Consider the following 16,429-nt stretch of genomic DNA (forward strand, 5'->3'; position numbering starts at 1 on the left):
ACTGCACACACTAGAGCTGTTTGGTGACTTGGTGGTAGCATTTTCTTGTTCTTCAAACGCTTGATACTACCACCAAAATGTTTAGATAATGCATTGTGTGGCTGATGTGCTAATCCACACACACACAGAAACATTTTTGCCCAGGACCCTCCAAAATGCAGCTGATTAGGCAGGGAGAAGCACTGTGGAGATTAAAGTTTCAGACTTTAAGGACATGCAGACTTCCAGATAAATATTTGATGTACTATTTTTAAGGGAAGAAAGCTGCAAATCTGACTCGGAATTAGAGGTAGTGAGTTACAGCCTCCCCAAATAACCCTGCACATGAGCTGCAGCAAACTACCAACACTCTGTCAACTCTGCCCATGGGAGTTCTCAGCCACGTTTACCTGTCGCAGCCAATTGTTGTGTCCCAGCTTGAGATCCAGAGGGCAGGTTCTCTTCCCACGGCGACTCATGAACTGTTTCCATTTCCAGACGTATTTTTCTGACAAGTAGAGCTGGTGAAGCTCAGCTTTGCTGGGAGATTTCCCGTTGGCATCTACACCTGCAATATTGAGCACAGCCCAAGAGAACTGTCAGCAGCTATAAACTGCAAACTGTTGTAACTGTCATAATTCCTATCAGACTTGCAGTGTATTTTTATCTTACTGGAACTCTCCAAACTCCAGCTGGAAAGCTGAGTGGCTTCGTATCTCTTTCTGCTGCCATTTTCACTGCTGTGTGAAGCCATGCTCAATTCCAAGCCAGATGCAAATCCCAGGATCTTTCAGGGAATTCAACCAGCTTTCCATTTGGCTGGTGTCAATTTAAATAAGCAACAAGTTTCAGTTTTTACATTTCCCTGATTATCTTCAGAGCACTTTCTGCTTAGGGTCTAAGCAACACAGCCTGGAAAAGTCAGTGCTACAAACTCTGGGGACTACCCAGCTGCACGTGAAGATGGGATCAGATGTCACGGGGCAGAAGCCAACACAACTCTGCAGAAGCACATTCCTAATTAAACCTGGAGGGACACACATATTCCTTCCCAAAACTGCAAGTTAAAAGCACAGAACTACCTCTGGCAGGGAGGCACTTTTTCCAAGCTTCATATGATGCTTTGGGGTCCCTCTTGAGCCACAGCTGAGCCTGTGCATGGATTTCATTGCTGTAAGGCTTCACAGTGGTGAGAGCATCCACAGGCACATCCTAATAAACAAAAAAGCTCTGTGATTACTCAGAAAACTACAGACTGTTCTCAAAGAGTAACTCCTGCAGGTCAATCACTGGGGCTGTGCCATGAAGAGGTAAATGCAGCTCTGGACAACAGCAGGGTCTGTTAATGATGAACTAAGAGATGCCCCATTCCAGTTCCTATTGAAATACCAGTAAACCGATCTCTGACATCCATCTGTGATTGTCAGACAGCCAAATCGCAGCAGAAACGTACCTTCTCTCCTGCAAATCTTATCTAAATTACAATGAAGAAACCACCAATCAATATATTTTTATCAGAATGTAGCTCTGTATTAAAAAATCTGAGACAAAAGTGCTTCCATCATGTTTAGGTACTTGATCGTACAAGCTTCTGAAAGCACTAAAAACTTGCCCAAAGTAACCAAGCTGTAGCTTTGAAGTAGCTCTTTCCCCTTGCCTCAGATCTGAGGGGAAAAAAGCAAAGCCTGGGTTTGAACAGTAGTGGTCAAAGTCAGCAAAAGCCAATAAAAAATGGAAAGCTGTCACCTGTAATCTGCAGTCTGCAAAGACAGAAGTCACAGGGCTTGCACTTCCCTTGTAACCATGACCAGGAAAAGCAAGCCCTGGCCTCCTCACAAAGTAATTAATCACTGAGCTCAGTGCCAGACTTTAATCAGTAAATTCTCAGATGCTTTGCTCAGCATCTAAGGCAGTACCTTGTTTTTCTTGCTCGTTGGAGCAGGTGGCTTGATGAGCTTTTGAAGAATGCGCAGGCACATGAGGGTGATGTTTTCAACAACCACTGGAGTCTTGATGTTCACTGCCATCAGGAAGAGGCTGAGAGCTGAAAGACAGACAGAAATGTTCATTCCACTCTGAGATCTGCAAATAGTTCACACATCTACAGCTCTATATAGCACATTAAATGTGTCCAGAGTTAGAAATCTCACTACAGTGCCTGAACCTCGGCACAGCACTGTAAAATACACCTTTCACAGTGGTCACTCGAACTCACCACAGCGCAGCCGAAGCTCCCAGCAACTGTCCTCCTTGGAGATGGAATCTGTGAGCAGCAGCATTTCATACTGGAGGCTGCTAGCCTGGAACACAGACACGTGTTCAAAGTGTTGGTGATGCCCCAGCCCTTTTTGCCTTCTGATACGTAAAAACCACAGGCTCAAAACACATGGATCTAAAAAAATTTAATCCTATGCCCATTTGAGGTGACTGAGAGCTGCAAGCTAAGCCGGGCAGAACTTCATGAGGAAACTTGGGCATGTACGTAATCACATAATTTTGTGCTCTACTCTGACATTTATCTTATTTCCTATCAAGGCTCCAATTTTTTTCTTACAAACAGACCGTAAGAGAGAACACGTATAATTAGAATACACCAGCAGTGCAGAGGGGCAGAAAAAAGAAACATGAAAACACTGGAGTCACTCACCAAGTCTGGATTTGCCCAGTGTCCCTTCAGAGCCGCAGAAACCTTCCCAATGATTAAGTCATTCATTTGCTGTGTGGCCTCTGCATTGTCCCTAATTCCAGAAGGAGAAAGAGAACACTGTTATGCTGTGCTTGTACTAAATACCAAAAGCTCCTGGGAGCCAATAACAAATGTACAAAGAGCTGGAGTGTAGTTTGTTGATGCAAAATATGCCCATGGCAAGCAGTTGGGACTAGGTGGTCTTTAAGGTCCCTTCCAACCCAAACCAGTCTGAGATTCCATGATTCTAAGATAACTCCCTTATAAAGCTGCTCCTTCCTGATCGTGTATTGACAAGGATGAGGTTTTCCAGAGGCTGAAGCAGCTCTAACCTGGTCAGAAGGCACATGAGCTGCCGGACCTCCTCCCGCATCGTGGCTGCGCCCCGGCGCAAGTTGTAGTCAAAGAGCTCCCGGATGAGGCCCTGGGACACCAGGATGTGCCTGATGGCAGAGTTGGTGGCCAGGGCCCGGAGCAGGGTGATGCAGTGCTCCGTGACAGCCGAGGCACAGCCGTAGCATTTCGTGGATGACGTGTGGCCACAGCCCAGGACAGACAAGGCACGGTACTGGCTGGCGGTGAACGTGGGCTGCACGGTGCTTCGTGACGACTTGGTCGCCGCCTCTCTCTGCTGGAGATCGTATTCCAGGAGTTCCTTTCGAGAAGCAAACACTTTCTGGAAACACAGAGAAGGAGTTGGGGAGTAGTGAGGCAGGTAACAAATTAACATAATTGTTAATTTGTTAATTCCATTCACAGGTTATTTTCACTGTATATTTTGTGAAGAAACATTTTTAACCAAGTATCTCCAAACTCGAAATCCTTCACGGCGATGGCAGATTTGGGAAATCTGCTGGAAATATCAGCCTAACTCCCAGTTATCTGCCGTGTTGTCTATATTACATGCAGTGTAACACTGGAAATGTTATCATGGCCAGTCTTCGCGAACGAAGATTTGGGAAAGGTCTTTACCCTTCGAGCCTGCGCAGTGGATTTCTTAGGTGAGACACAGTGTGCGCTGAACTGAGCCCACCCTTTAATCCTGAGGTTCATCTGCCGGGGTCGAGTGAGCTTGGACAGTGGCAGCGAGGTCCTCAGGACGTAGGTTTGTCTGGAGTGACCTTCTCTTAGATGGATGGCCTTACAGGGCTGACGAGCTCCATCTGCCCGGGGAAGTCCCCTGACCGGGAATCGAACCCGGGCCGTGGCGGTGAGAGTGCCGCACCCTAACCACTAGACCACCAGGGGGCCCAACACTGGAAATGTGATAAATCCACTAATGGCAATCACAACGTTCAGAAATGACTATTTAATTATTTCCCTGAAAATACACAGCTGATCGCTTGTTGTTAATGATATTATTAAATGCAGAGTGGCAACATCCTGATTTCTGATTAACCCACGACCCAAATTCAAATCAAAGAACATCATACCTGGATGATTTTGGAAAGTTCGTCAAAAGAGTTCTTGCAGTCACCACAATACTCCTGGGCTAACTGGAGTATGTACCTATTCACACTCGCTGAGGTAGAACTTATCCCTCCACTGCTTCCAGACTCATCCTGGAACAGAAGGTAAAACAAAAAGGAATCATATATGAAGGCTACACACAAAAATAACTATTTCAGAGCAGCATCCAAGGTAAGGACCTTTGGCAGTGTAAAGGCCAGTGTGGCACTAGCCTGGAGATCAGTGCACGCTCCACCTGTCCCTTGTTACCTGGGGTTTTTCAGGAGCTGCCTCGTTCACTTTACACAGCAGGTTTTCCAGCTGCGGTCGGTGTCCCATGAGCTGGTGATACACCCTGTCAGCCTTGTCCAGGAGGGTGTTGATATTTGTTACTGCCTAAGAAGAAAAAAGGAAAGGTTATTTTATATTCAGAACTACAACTACCAAGCTCCAAGTCTTCTGTCTCTTTTGTCTTTCTATGGGAAAAACATAAATAAATGGTGACCCTGCACCCTGCCACGAGAACCACTTTGCTGACACCACAATGAGCACACTAATCCTTTGGGATAGGACACACAGTGCAGTGGGCTCTTCATTCCTTAGCAGAGCTGCTCAGGTGGGTTGGTGAAGCAAACAGTACAACCCAAATTCATCCCCTTCTACAGCAAGGCAAAGAGATGCAGTGCTAGAGGGTTTGTAAGTGAAGCACTGAATAATGTCTTTTGAAGAATTACTTATTTGGTGGAGCAAGACAACAAATAAGGAATGCATTAGTCAGTGAGAAGCTTCTCAAGGTGCTCCAAGAGGGATGGACCTCTGATGTGCCCACACTGCTGCCCTGACCAAGACCTACAGCATTTCATTGATGAACCTGCTCTTAGTCTCACCTTCTTTCGATCCTCCTCATTTTCAATGGGATCCACTGCACAGCAGGGCTTGGCATAGAGCATGAAGTCAAAGCGAGCGTATTTACAGAACCCACAGGCATTGCACAGGAAGGGATCCTTTTCATCATAGTTAATGGATCTGAAAGGCAAGCCAGGAAGGTCAAAACATGCAGCTCAACTTAACTGAGGCAATAAACTCAACTCTGAACAGACTCAGGTAAAACAAACAGGTGATTTTTAAAACATCTAAGTGACCAAACTGCCCTGGGGAAGTGAAATACATGAGGTCCATGAAAATCAAAACCTACAAATCAGGCAAAAAAAATCCTTACAGCAGTGTCACATTGTGGCTGGAAAAAGCAGAAACAGATGTGAATTTGTTCCCAACAATTCTGCTTGAACGACAGTCATTCCCAGCAGAACATCAGCCTGGGGCACCGTGTCCTTTAGGAGAGCACAGATAAAAGGAACCGTTTTGGTTTGTAAGGTCTGGGTTTTCAATGCTTTCACTCCTTACCCAGTTGCAGTGGGACTGGCTGCAGCATAATTATCCCCTGCAGACCAGAGCAGCAGGACAGAGACCAATTTGTAACTCCTATAATCCAGGAAGGGATGTGGAAACCTTTCAGTTTACCTATCAGTAATCACCTGATCTATGGAAAGAACTTGCTGAACACCTTGAATCTCATAAAATTTAGAGAGGAATATGGGATAACAATAAGGGGAGGAGAGATATCGAATAAAGAGACAAAACTGACAAAAGTGAAGGATTTCTAACCCTGTAGTGGAAGTGTGTATAGAACACAGTAGATTACCCCTGAGACTGCTCTGAATGAGGAGAGCACAACAAAAGCACTGTCTGTCTGAATAGCACTGTCTGAATAGCACTGTCTGTCCAGCACTGAGCAAGGGGTCCTGGAGGGAACCCCCTGCAATCCTGTACTGAACTCCAGCCTCATATCCAGCCAGGCCAAAGCCAACCTCCTCCTGGGAATTCTCTGGTTTGAACTTCTGAGGGCTTGACCTGAAACTTCTATGCTCCCTTCATACTGTGGCATCGGGTTCCCTTTGTTAGTCTGTATTAACCTTAAATCCCTGTAAGCCTGTTTTATACTTCTCCACTAATTTGATTGTGTGCTTTTATTAACCAGAATCATGGATTTAAATAGCAGGGAGGGTTTTGCTGAACATCCAACATGGGCATGAGGGCTCTGGCAAGGGCTGTGTGGGGAGGAAGGAGGGGGACACACCTGCACTTGTGGCACTGGTACACGTTCTCCCCACAGTTGCCGCACACACCCGGGTTGGCCGGGACGGACGCGCTGCACCGGGGGCACTGCAGGGTCTCGGTGGACGCCTGGTAGTTCTCATAGAAATCAGCAAATTCAATCATCAGGTTGGAGGCCACGATGGGCAGCGGCAAATCGATCTTCACCTCCGTCTGGCCCGGGGTCAGCTGCACTTTCTTAGCTTTGTGCCAACGAGCCGGCCTGGAAAAGGGAAAGGAAGCGGCATGGTTTTCCCGGGGGAAGTTCCTTCCCTGCCCACATGTGAAGAGAAGCCAAATGCAACCGTCTCGGCTCCAAATCTACTTTAAAAGGGATGAATGGAGAGCAGTTCTAGGATTCGTTTCCTTAGCTTCTGTATTGACATGATATGTAGCCAGAAATACATTTTAAGCCTTTATCCTCTTCATAGAGAGAGACTGTTTGGGATTAAAGAGCTGTTGATGCCTCATGGAAAAACTTTAATTCTACAGACATTTTCTAGGGATTTTCACCTCCATTTTTTTATTAGTAAGGACATTTGCATGAAAACAGGATATTTATTTCTTAAAGATCTCATCTGCTCCCACTGCTTATTCTCAACCTGAAGTCAGAATCCTCTCTTTGTGACATCATAATCCTCTCCACAGCAGCCACTTGTGATGTCACAGAGGATTAAGACTTCAAATAAGCAATAAGTGGCAGGCACAGATTAATCCCTAAGCCAGAGTGATCTGATTCTGGTGAGAACATCTCGAGAAGTAAGAAGGGAAAGCATATAAGCAGGACTGGCTCCAGAATGAGCAGTGTATTGAAAAGAAGCCATTTTTGGTGGGTAAAGCAGAACTGAGAGTGAGACCATCCAACTTCTAATTTTAATTCTACTCTGTGGCTTCAAACAATGTTAACGCTTTTGGCATTCCTGGACATGCTGCAATGTCCAAATCCTTTTTGGGTTCAAACTACACAACAATTTTATAGACATTTAGGTGCTTAAAACTGAGCCTGTAGAAATTGAAATCCACAAATTGTGTAGACATTTTTCAAGCTTCAGAGGATTTTTTTCAAAAATTGTAGGAGATTCAGAACAATCCCACCCAATGTGGGCTGAGAGTGATGAGGAACTGTCTAAGGAACCTTAGGAAAAACAAGAAGCGAAAGGCACCTCAATGGGAATCGTAATGTCAAATTCAGAGGTTGCACACAAAAACATGGGTGAACATACTTGTTTTTCAGCTCCACTATGGCCTGGACTGTCCTGTTGTTGTAGTAGAGATTGATGGTTCGGACCATTTTGGTTCGTTTGAGGTCCCCAATCTTCACTGTCACCTTGCTGATGGTGTGGCTGCCAATGAGCTTCACCACCTGCTGGGTGGTCGTGTACCGTGTGTCCACTTTAATGGAGGAGAGCTTGATGTACTGAGGGGACAAGGACACAGAGGCAATATGAGAACACCCCAAAACCTCAGGAATACAGTGAATGATGCCTGTAAATGGTTGGGATCCCTACCACTGGAAAGGCTTTAAGAAAGCAGTTACTGCCTGTGTCATGCAGGATGACTGGAGCTGTGTCAGGGGAGGGTCAGGTTGGATCTCAAGAAAAGGTTCTTCACCCAGAGGGTGACTGGGCACTGAACAGGCTCCCCAGGGCAGTGGTGATGGCCCCAAGGCTGCCAGAGCTCAGGGAGTGTTTGCACAACACTCTCAGGGACAAGGTGGGATGTTGGGGTGTCCTGTGTGCTCCCCCCCAGAGCTGGACTGGAGGGTCCCTGTGGGTCCTTTCCAACTCAGGATATTCCACGACTATGATTCCATGGTTACTCACACAGAAGGGCACCTCCGGATTGTTGCAGACAAGGCAAGGATCGCTCTCCAGGTAATAGCCATCAAATTCCACGAGCCCAGACAGTGTGCTGGAATGAGGAGAACAACACTGATATATGGAATTTGGTGCTTGCTGTGTTTGAAACACATGCCATCAAATCAGAATTGCTTTAATTTCCCTACAGGTCCCAGTCTGTGTAACAGAAGTGTTACAATATAAATCACATTGAAAATCATTTGTCACTGGCAGCATTTTTGATGTAGTTATTAACTGCCAAGGTAGGACTAAGAGCACAACACTTAATTCTGCAAATCTCTATTTTCCAGTCGGTCCTAATATTTCATAATTTACTGCCAATGAAAGCAAAAAAGCTAAAGTCAAGCTCTGCTGATGGGGCACAGAATGTCAGGTTTTTCAGCTGGCAGAAAGGATCCTGTTGTTCTCCTAAGCCCAGCTGCAGCAGACATGGAATCTCAGCAGGGCTCCATCCAGCACCACCATTGCATTAGCAGAACTCTGTGTCCCCATGGATCGCAGTTCCCTAGTGACACAGATCAAAGGCAAAAGGAGCTCACTTGTAAATGTTGGAGTTCGGGTGGTTGGTGAGAATGTGGTTTTGAGTCCGGAGAATCTCCACGGCCTTTTGGGAATATTCCTTCAACTGAAATACAATAAGGAAAATACTGTCTTCTCAACACTGTTTTATTGCTACTAAGACAAAAATATTCCTCATCTTGTGGCGTTCCTGGTCCCCCAGAAGATGCACACATGATACCCACAGGAATTTATGTGGTTAAATCATTACCCAGGAATGTGATAGATCCTAAAATTAGACTTGTACCACAATAACAGTGCTGTCAGCCAATCACTGCAAATGCCTGCCAAGATTTGAACAGCATTTGAATTTAAACACCCACATTCAATGAGTCTAAATTATTTGTTCTCAAATCCACCAGTCTCCTAAGAAATGCCACCCCTTCCTTTGCTCAAAAATTATGGTTTCAAAAGATCTCTAGGAGTTGCAATACTGAAAATCTATAAATTGGAGCTGGTAGATAAATGTATTTTCCCACAAAGGCTTCCTGTGGGAAAGAAATTTTCTCCTCGATAAATAAAAAACCCATCAACACCATTTTCATCCTAAAAACACCAAAAACATCAAAGCAATAAAATAAAAAAAATCACACTCCTCATTTTTTTAAGGATCCCGCCTTTTCTAACATTCAAATTTTAGGAACAAAAAAATTTCCACCAGAAGCTCTTTTGACAGAAAATCTGTCCCAGTTGTATCATAAATAAGCATCAACATAATTCACAGGAATTATGTTGATGCAGGACCTGGGATGCTGCACCTCCTTTCTAGAATGACAGTACCTTTTTCTCAGTCTGCTGTGTTTTCAAAGAGAAGTATCCCAGGAGATCTACAAACTGGGCAGCCTTTCTTCCATAAGCTGGAAGTTCTGGCCAGATTGACCACATGAGATCCAACAGCAATTCCTGCTGAGACTTGTTGGAGTTCCTGTTGAAAGGAGTACAGATAATCAGGCTCCTGAAGACAGATGTATAACATGGCACAAGATCTTGCGCAAAAGGAAAACACAAACTACAGTTCACCAAACTTGGGGATTATTATTAGTTAACAGAGTTAAATCCCATCACTCCTCGAAACCAGCTGTTTTCTAGCACTCCAAAATGAAAGCAGCTGTCTTGCAACAACCGAATTGAGTTCTGAAGGAGTTCAGCACCTTGAAGTGTCTTTGCCTAAATAACTCCCAACTTTTTAACTGTATATGAGTCTGCATCTGCCTCAGAAGTCCACTTGCCCACAAACACCTACTCCAGCACATGTGAGGAGTCAGATTTTGCAGATAGAATAAAATGCTTCTTGCAGAACACAACTCAAATTAATCATGAATAAGTCACGACTTCTACCTCCGGCACCAAGAATTGCAAAATGATGGGAGCAATTCCAGGGGAGGCAATAACCTGCAGGCTCCAGCTTCCTTCAAGAGACAAGGACAAGGACAGAGCTGAGCCTGCCAAGGCCACGTTGCCCCAGCTCACCTGTAGATGTGCAGGGCCAGGCAGTGGGCCTGCCACCTCACCGAGGAGGAGTTGGACTCCAGGAGGAAGCAGCGCAGGAACTGGATGAGGGTCTCCTTGTCAGCAAACTTGTTCAACTGGTTCACCAGAGCTGTGCACAGCTGATCTTCCTGACTGCCTGAACCCTCCCCTGCGGGCACAAGGAACACTTCAGAAACAAGATAAATGCAGTATCTCAGAGTCAGGTCACTTTCCTATTTTATACATCACAAAGAGAGGATAATGGGGACAAATTGCTGTGTTTTGGGTATCAAGCAAGTTTAACATTCCCGTCTTTTTCAAAAATATAACCTAGTTCTCCCAACTAACAGAAAAAAATGCTGGAAAACTTGCCACTAAGGAAGTGAGAAATGTGCTACACATCCTGATAAAAAGAAAAGGATTGACCATGAGGCACTAAAATGACTGACAGAGAACCATCTGATAGTGAAAGCCAAAATGGTTCCTTGAAGGAAAGCCAAGGCAGAATTTATGCCCGTGACTTTTATAGGAAAGCTTAATTACTTTCCCAGGACTGTGGATATTCATTAAGCAGCAGCCCTGGTTCCAACAGAGCTTCCAAGGCAGCCAGAGGAAACAAGTCTGAACACAATCGTTGAAGAGCAGAACTAACTGGGTGTGCATCTCCAGGACTTGTTTTAATCCTCATGAGCATTTCAGCCTCCTACAACCCAGGACAGGCAGGTTAAGTGGGAGCTACTTCATTATTAGATGAAGTAACTTCCATTAGACAACTTCAAGCCCATTCAAGTTAATAAACATGGGGGGGTTGGGAAGTCTTCAGCACTCAATTTCAGCCCAACTCTTAGGGCACAGAGCTTCATCTTTGCCCCTTTCCCGTCTACATATGGTGAAATTGCTCTTCTCTCCTAATTGTTGCTGCGGCCTGCGAGTGCCACAGTCCATGACCCTTCCCCAACAGTGGGATTTATCACCACAAGACAAAGCAGCTCTCTCTAAACAGTAAGAGAGGCTGGGAGGAGCAGACTTCCTCCCTAAACCCACCACAGGACAGGCCCAGCTACAGCTCACCCTCTCGCTCCTTTTCCTTTTCCTCTTTCTTGCTCTTTTTAGTGGAGGATTTGCTCTGTGTTGCCGCCTGCCCAGAGCCTGATGCTGCAGGAGCAGAGGTGGAAGAGGTGCTTGATGATCCAGAGGATGAAGTCACAGACAGCACTTTGCTGCCACACAGAGCACAAGACAAGAGCTGCAGGAGAACTGGCGACACTCCTTCATCCACCAGGAAGCTGACTTGGAGCAGGAAATAGAGAACCGCTGTGGAGGAAAGAAGAAAATATCTGAATCCTACAATCATGGAATATCCTGAGCTAGAAGGGACCCACAAGGACCGAGTCCAACTCTTGGCCCTGCACAGGACACCCCCAAAATCCCACCCTGTCCCTGAGAGCGTTGTCCAAATGCTCCTGGAGCTCTGGCAGCCTTGGAGCCATGCCCACTGCCCTGGAGAGCCTGGTCGGTGCCAACCATCCTCTGGGGGAATAACCTTTTCCTGAGATCCAACCTAAACTTCTCCTGACACAGCTTCAGGACATTGAAGCCTGACTTTAAAAAAAGGCAAAAAAAACCCAACCTAAACCAAAAAATCTTTTGACCATAAGGACCAAACTCACAGAACCTTCCTGTCCCTACAATACAGAATCCTAACATGTGGGGGTACACCAAGGTAAAGGGGTTCATCCCAAATTAAACGCTGGAATAATGGCAGCACAAGGAAGAGAACACAGATCTCCTATTCCTGTAAGTTATCAATACACCATATTGTGCTCTTTAGCCAAGGACTAAATGCAATTAGGGCACTGGGATAATTAGTACTGGAAGCAGTTCAGTCCTACTCAAAACTCTCAGCTGTGTCTCCCCTTCTCTGCTGAGCTGCCCCATCTGAGATGCCTTGATTCAAACCACAACACCAAGGCCTCCCCCTCTGCTCCTTCAAATACCCCCTGAGACAGAACTCACAGTCACCTTTAATTCAAACACCCCCAGAGACAGAACTCACAGTCATCCTTAATGCAGAACTTCTGCCAGTTCACCGTGCGCTGTGTGGCAATCTCTGCACAAGCCTTTAAATGCTCCATCTGAAAGGACAACAGGACAGGATCACACATCCCATCAGCCTTCCCGACACACCAACACAACCCGCCCTTGTTCCTGGGACAGCAGCACTTCTCCTCACCAAGGAGATCAAGGTGTCGTACTGCAGGGCAGAGCCAGAGCTCGCCGTCACCACGCTGGCTCGAAGGAAAATCCCTTGCTCTTCCAGGAGCTTTTTGATCCCACGAACGTGGGAGTCCAAGGTGTGGAGGTCCCGGAGTTGCCGGTACTTATCCTTGGAGCCACAGATGAAGAGCAGGAGCTTCCGGACTTGGCGGCGCACAAATGGAGTCTGCTGGATCATCAGATACTACACAAAGAACAGCCATGTCAGCACAGGACTCACCAGGGGACACCTGGCCAACAAAAACGTGTGCTTTCTTCCAAAAAGAAAAGATATGGGAGATGGATTCACCAATCCAACAGATTTAAGGTACCTCACAGTCACCTGTAAGTCACAGGCAGTAGAAACAGCGCACCGCAATACTGCAGCATCCTGAAACCACTGCTGAAAACCATTCCTTGTCATCTACAACCTCAAATAAATAGCTAAACAAGCCTAATTAAGAAATCCTATCTCATACTTGTGTAAACGTAAGATAACTTGTTATCTCAAGGAGGAAGCAAACCAAAGTAATGGAAAAGATAAAAACTCCAAATATCTTCCTGATATTTTTAAGGACTCAGTACCAACAGCCAAACATGATGTTACATTTTACCATTTCAGAGAAGGTTTTCTCTTTGAGCTTTGTGGCAGCAAACACTGAGTTCCAGAAAATAATAGCAACCTAATTTTTCATGTGTGTTTTCCCATAGATTCCTGTTCAATAGGAACAACACAAAGTCAGGGGTTCACCTTCTTTCAAGGGGATTGAAAATCCGAGATGGATGTGAGACCAGTTCTGCAAAAGCTCATCTCTCCCATGAAAGAAATTCTTACTGGAACTATTTTGTTAAAAATCTGCACATTCTTGCCTACCTCGGACAAAAAGTAGAACCAGGAGTGATCAAAGATGGGAGGTGGGATGCGGGAGTTTGTGTCTGCAATCTTCTTGATCTGGTAGGGCAGCCGCAGCACCATCTCTGTCAGGAGCTGAGTGTAGGCCTCAAAAACATCTGCAGCGTGACCCTGAAAGCAGAAGCAACCCATCAATCCCCCAGGCTCTGGCACTGAACACTCCCAGTGTGGTGCCATGACAAGTGACAGGGTGCACTTATTGATTTTTTTAAAAACAAAGCTTTTCTGCACTTTTCCCTTTGATAGTCAATTGATAGTTTAGGAATTGACAGTTTGGGGACTGTGGCATTAAGAATCATATTAATGAAAATTCCAACACAGTCCTTATGAGAAATCTGCATTTAGATTCTATATTTATTAAAGCAGGGATTTACTTCTTTCACACACATACAATATTTAATAATGATTGTTATCCTGGTTCATGGATTCAGAATTCTTCACAACCAAAAGAAATGCTTCCAGCTGATCAATACAACGAGGCCAATATACCTACATTAGGCCTTGAACTGGGCCGCAACTATGAGGATGCACCAAGCTGGTCTGGAGTAATTAGGCATTTTAACATATGAGCTTTCAACTTAGGAGACGTTCTTACATTTAATTAGGCTTTTTTCACTGCACCTGTGCATACATCAAACCCCCCCAGCATCTTGGCATAAAGACACCACGGTAGTGGAACAAGTCTAGGATTTAGTGTGCAAATCCCATCCACTGCTCAGCTACTTTGCCAGAAAGGCTTCAGGAATTCTGCCTGCCAAGCACAAGGAATCACAGGACGGAGAAGCTTCCCTTCAGGATTAACACTTCACCCAGGAACAGTGACAGCAGCTCCACAGAACTGCTGGTGTAGGAGTGCACCAAGAGATACAGTGTGCTGGGCTGCTCTAGGAGAGCTCAGAGCAATCCCAGTTGTAACTACTAAGAGAATGGATTTTGGTTGCACTACTCAGGGAAAACTAGTTGTGCAAGGATGCTTTTCCCTGCTTCTGTGCAGCACCCTTTAATACAGCTCAGAGCACAGGGCAGGACTCACCTTCACGTACTGGCGGAGGAAAAAAGGGCTCATGTCAGGGGGAGAAGAAGTCGTGTGAGGTTTCAGGAGCTGGCTGGTGGCTACTGGCTCCTCATCATTCTGCTGGCTCTTCCAGTAATCCAGCAGCGACTTCAGCACATGCAGACAGTAATCAACAGCACCAGAGCTCAACAAGGCAGCAGCAGTGGCACTGGAGATGAGGGAGGAAGACTGGAACAGAGAGGAGGTGGATCAGTGACATAGCGGAGAACCCTGAGCTGGAAGAGCTGGGAGCACCAGACAGCACTTGCTGACAGTGAGGATAAGAGAGCGGGTTTTGATGAAACTTTGCAGGCAGCTTTTAAGTTTGGAGTTTGTTTGAGGTTGGAGTTTTTGGGGTTTTTTTGTGTTTATGAAAAGCAACTCAAATATTTACAGAGACTCTTTTGAACAAGTGCTTAGTAAAGGAAAACAAATAAAATCTCCTCTTAAGTCTAATCTCCCCTCGACACATGTGCCAGAGGCCACTCTGCTATGGATTAGACGACTAGGGCTTTTTTCCCTTCTCTTTTTTTTCCTTGTTTTTTTTTTTTAAAGTTGGGATTTCTATTTGTTTATCTGGGTTTTGGCCAGCTGGGCATGAATTCTGGTAGAGAAAGAGTCCCTGTTGCAGCTGCCGCTCACAGGCTCTGCTCCACCCAGGTATTGCTCCACCTGCATTCTCAGAGACGAGGAGCTTTGATTTCTGTGGGAAGCTCAAGTGAATAACAAAGGCTGGAGAAAAAGCTACTGTAAATAAAACTATTAAAGGAGCCCTGTAAATCCAAACAAACCCCACAGCTCATAAGCTCATTAAAATTTGATGCAGTTCAGACTAAATTTTTTAACCTCTATGCTTTTTTATTAATCTCCTTCCCACCACACATACTGCTTTTTATGCCTTATTACTGTACCTTTTAGCAACAAATATCTAAGGAATCCTCTTAGCGACTTTTACGTTGACACAGCAGCATATTGCTTTCCAATAATCACATTACAAATCCTCTTTAACCCCTTCAGCACTGGTAAGATGCAAGGGAAAAAATCTGCCTGACCGTTTTAAATAACATCGTTAACGTGCTGCCCCGAGCTCAGTCTGAAACCCTGCACAAAACAAGCGGATCCAGTTGTCTTTACATGTCTGTTTCCTCCATTCTGAGTTTCAGAGATTTTTTTCCACAAGAGTCAAGTAACGTTACAGATTTCTTATAAATTTTTCCAAAGCACTTTGAAGTGTTTTTTCAGTCTTAGACCTGTTATTTCAGTTAGCAGATTTTAGATCTTTTATGATGAACAAAAGACCCCCAAGCGCATCATAGAATCCCAGAGTGGTTTGGATTGGAAGGACCTTAAAGCCCATCCCATCCATCCCCTGCCGTGGGCAGGGACACCTTCCACTATCCCAGGTTGCTCCAAGCCCCCTCCAACCTGGCCTTGGACACTTCCAGGGATGGGGCAGACCACATGCCCTGCTTCTCTGGGCAACCTGTGCCAGGGCCTCCCCACCCTCACAGGGAAGAATTTCCTCCATATATCTAACCTAAATTTTCTCTCTTTCAATCTGATCCCATTCCTTGTCCTGGCACTCCAGTTCCTGATGCAGAGTCCCTCTCCAGGTTCCCTGTAGCCCCCTCAGACACCAAAAGGTGCTGTGATATCTCCATACAATCTTCTCCAGGCTGAACATCCCCAACTTTCTCAGCCTGTGTCCATAGGGGAGGTGCTCCAGCTCCTCCTCTGGACTTGCTCCAACAGTTCCATGTCCTTCTTATGTTGGGGGCCCCAAAACTGCGCAAAGTATTCCAGGTGAGGTCTCAGGAGAGCAGAGCAGAGGGGGAGAAAATCATCCCCTGACAAAGCAGTTTGGAGAACATACCTCACAAATGGAAGTCTTGGATCCTGACTTGGTTCTGGACATGAACACACTGAGTAGCCTCATCACCACCAAGTGCACTTCGTTCACAGGAGAGCGCTCGTTTTTCTTAGACACATCCTGCAACAACAGACACATCCTGCTTGTTCAATCACAGAGCTGAGCAGTGACCCAAGCCTCT

The 16,429-nt window shown here is 45.6% G+C and overlaps 1 protein-coding gene across 1 annotated transcript in view; it reads right to left on the reverse strand.

Moving 5' to 3' along the window:
• Positions 1–16,429, reverse strand: part of UBR4 (ubiquitin protein ligase E3 component n-recognin 4) — a 57,259-nt gene that overhangs the window by 22,332 nt on the left and 18,498 nt on the right. Inside the window, exons 30-50 of the mRNA XM_027720551.2 lie at positions 16,252–16,368; positions 14,358–14,567; positions 13,286–13,435; positions 12,389–12,616; positions 12,212–12,290; positions 11,227–11,469; positions 10,156–10,324; positions 9,466–9,610; positions 8,667–8,752; positions 8,092–8,179; positions 7,492–7,685; positions 6,252–6,491; positions 5,002–5,140; positions 4,385–4,510; positions 4,099–4,227; positions 2,998–3,341; positions 2,627–2,717; positions 2,195–2,279; positions 1,896–2,023; positions 1,062–1,191; positions 390–547 (exon numbers count right to left, since the gene is read on the reverse strand). Coding sequence (XP_027576352.2) covers positions 390–547; positions 1,062–1,191; positions 1,896–2,023; positions 2,195–2,279; positions 2,627–2,717; positions 2,998–3,341; positions 4,099–4,227; positions 4,385–4,510; positions 5,002–5,140; positions 6,252–6,491; positions 7,492–7,685; positions 8,092–8,179; positions 8,667–8,752; positions 9,466–9,610; positions 10,156–10,324; positions 11,227–11,469; positions 12,212–12,290; positions 12,389–12,616; positions 13,286–13,435; positions 14,358–14,567; positions 16,252–16,368 — 3,279 coding nt within the window. The remainder of the gene's footprint in view (positions 1–389; positions 548–1,061; positions 1,192–1,895; positions 2,024–2,194; positions 2,280–2,626; positions 2,718–2,997; positions 3,342–4,098; positions 4,228–4,384; positions 4,511–5,001; positions 5,141–6,251; positions 6,492–7,491; positions 7,686–8,091; positions 8,180–8,666; positions 8,753–9,465; positions 9,611–10,155; positions 10,325–11,226; positions 11,470–12,211; positions 12,291–12,388; positions 12,617–13,285; positions 13,436–14,357; positions 14,568–16,251; positions 16,369–16,429) is intronic.

This window comes from Pipra filicauda, unplaced genomic scaffold (assembly GCF_003945595.2).
Source record: "Pipra filicauda isolate LSUMZ 115617 unplaced genomic scaffold, ASM394559v2 scaffold388_size762695_pilon, whole genome shotgun sequence".
Classification (NCBI taxonomy): domain Eukaryota; kingdom Metazoa; phylum Chordata; class Aves; order Passeriformes; family Pipridae; genus Pipra; species Pipra filicauda.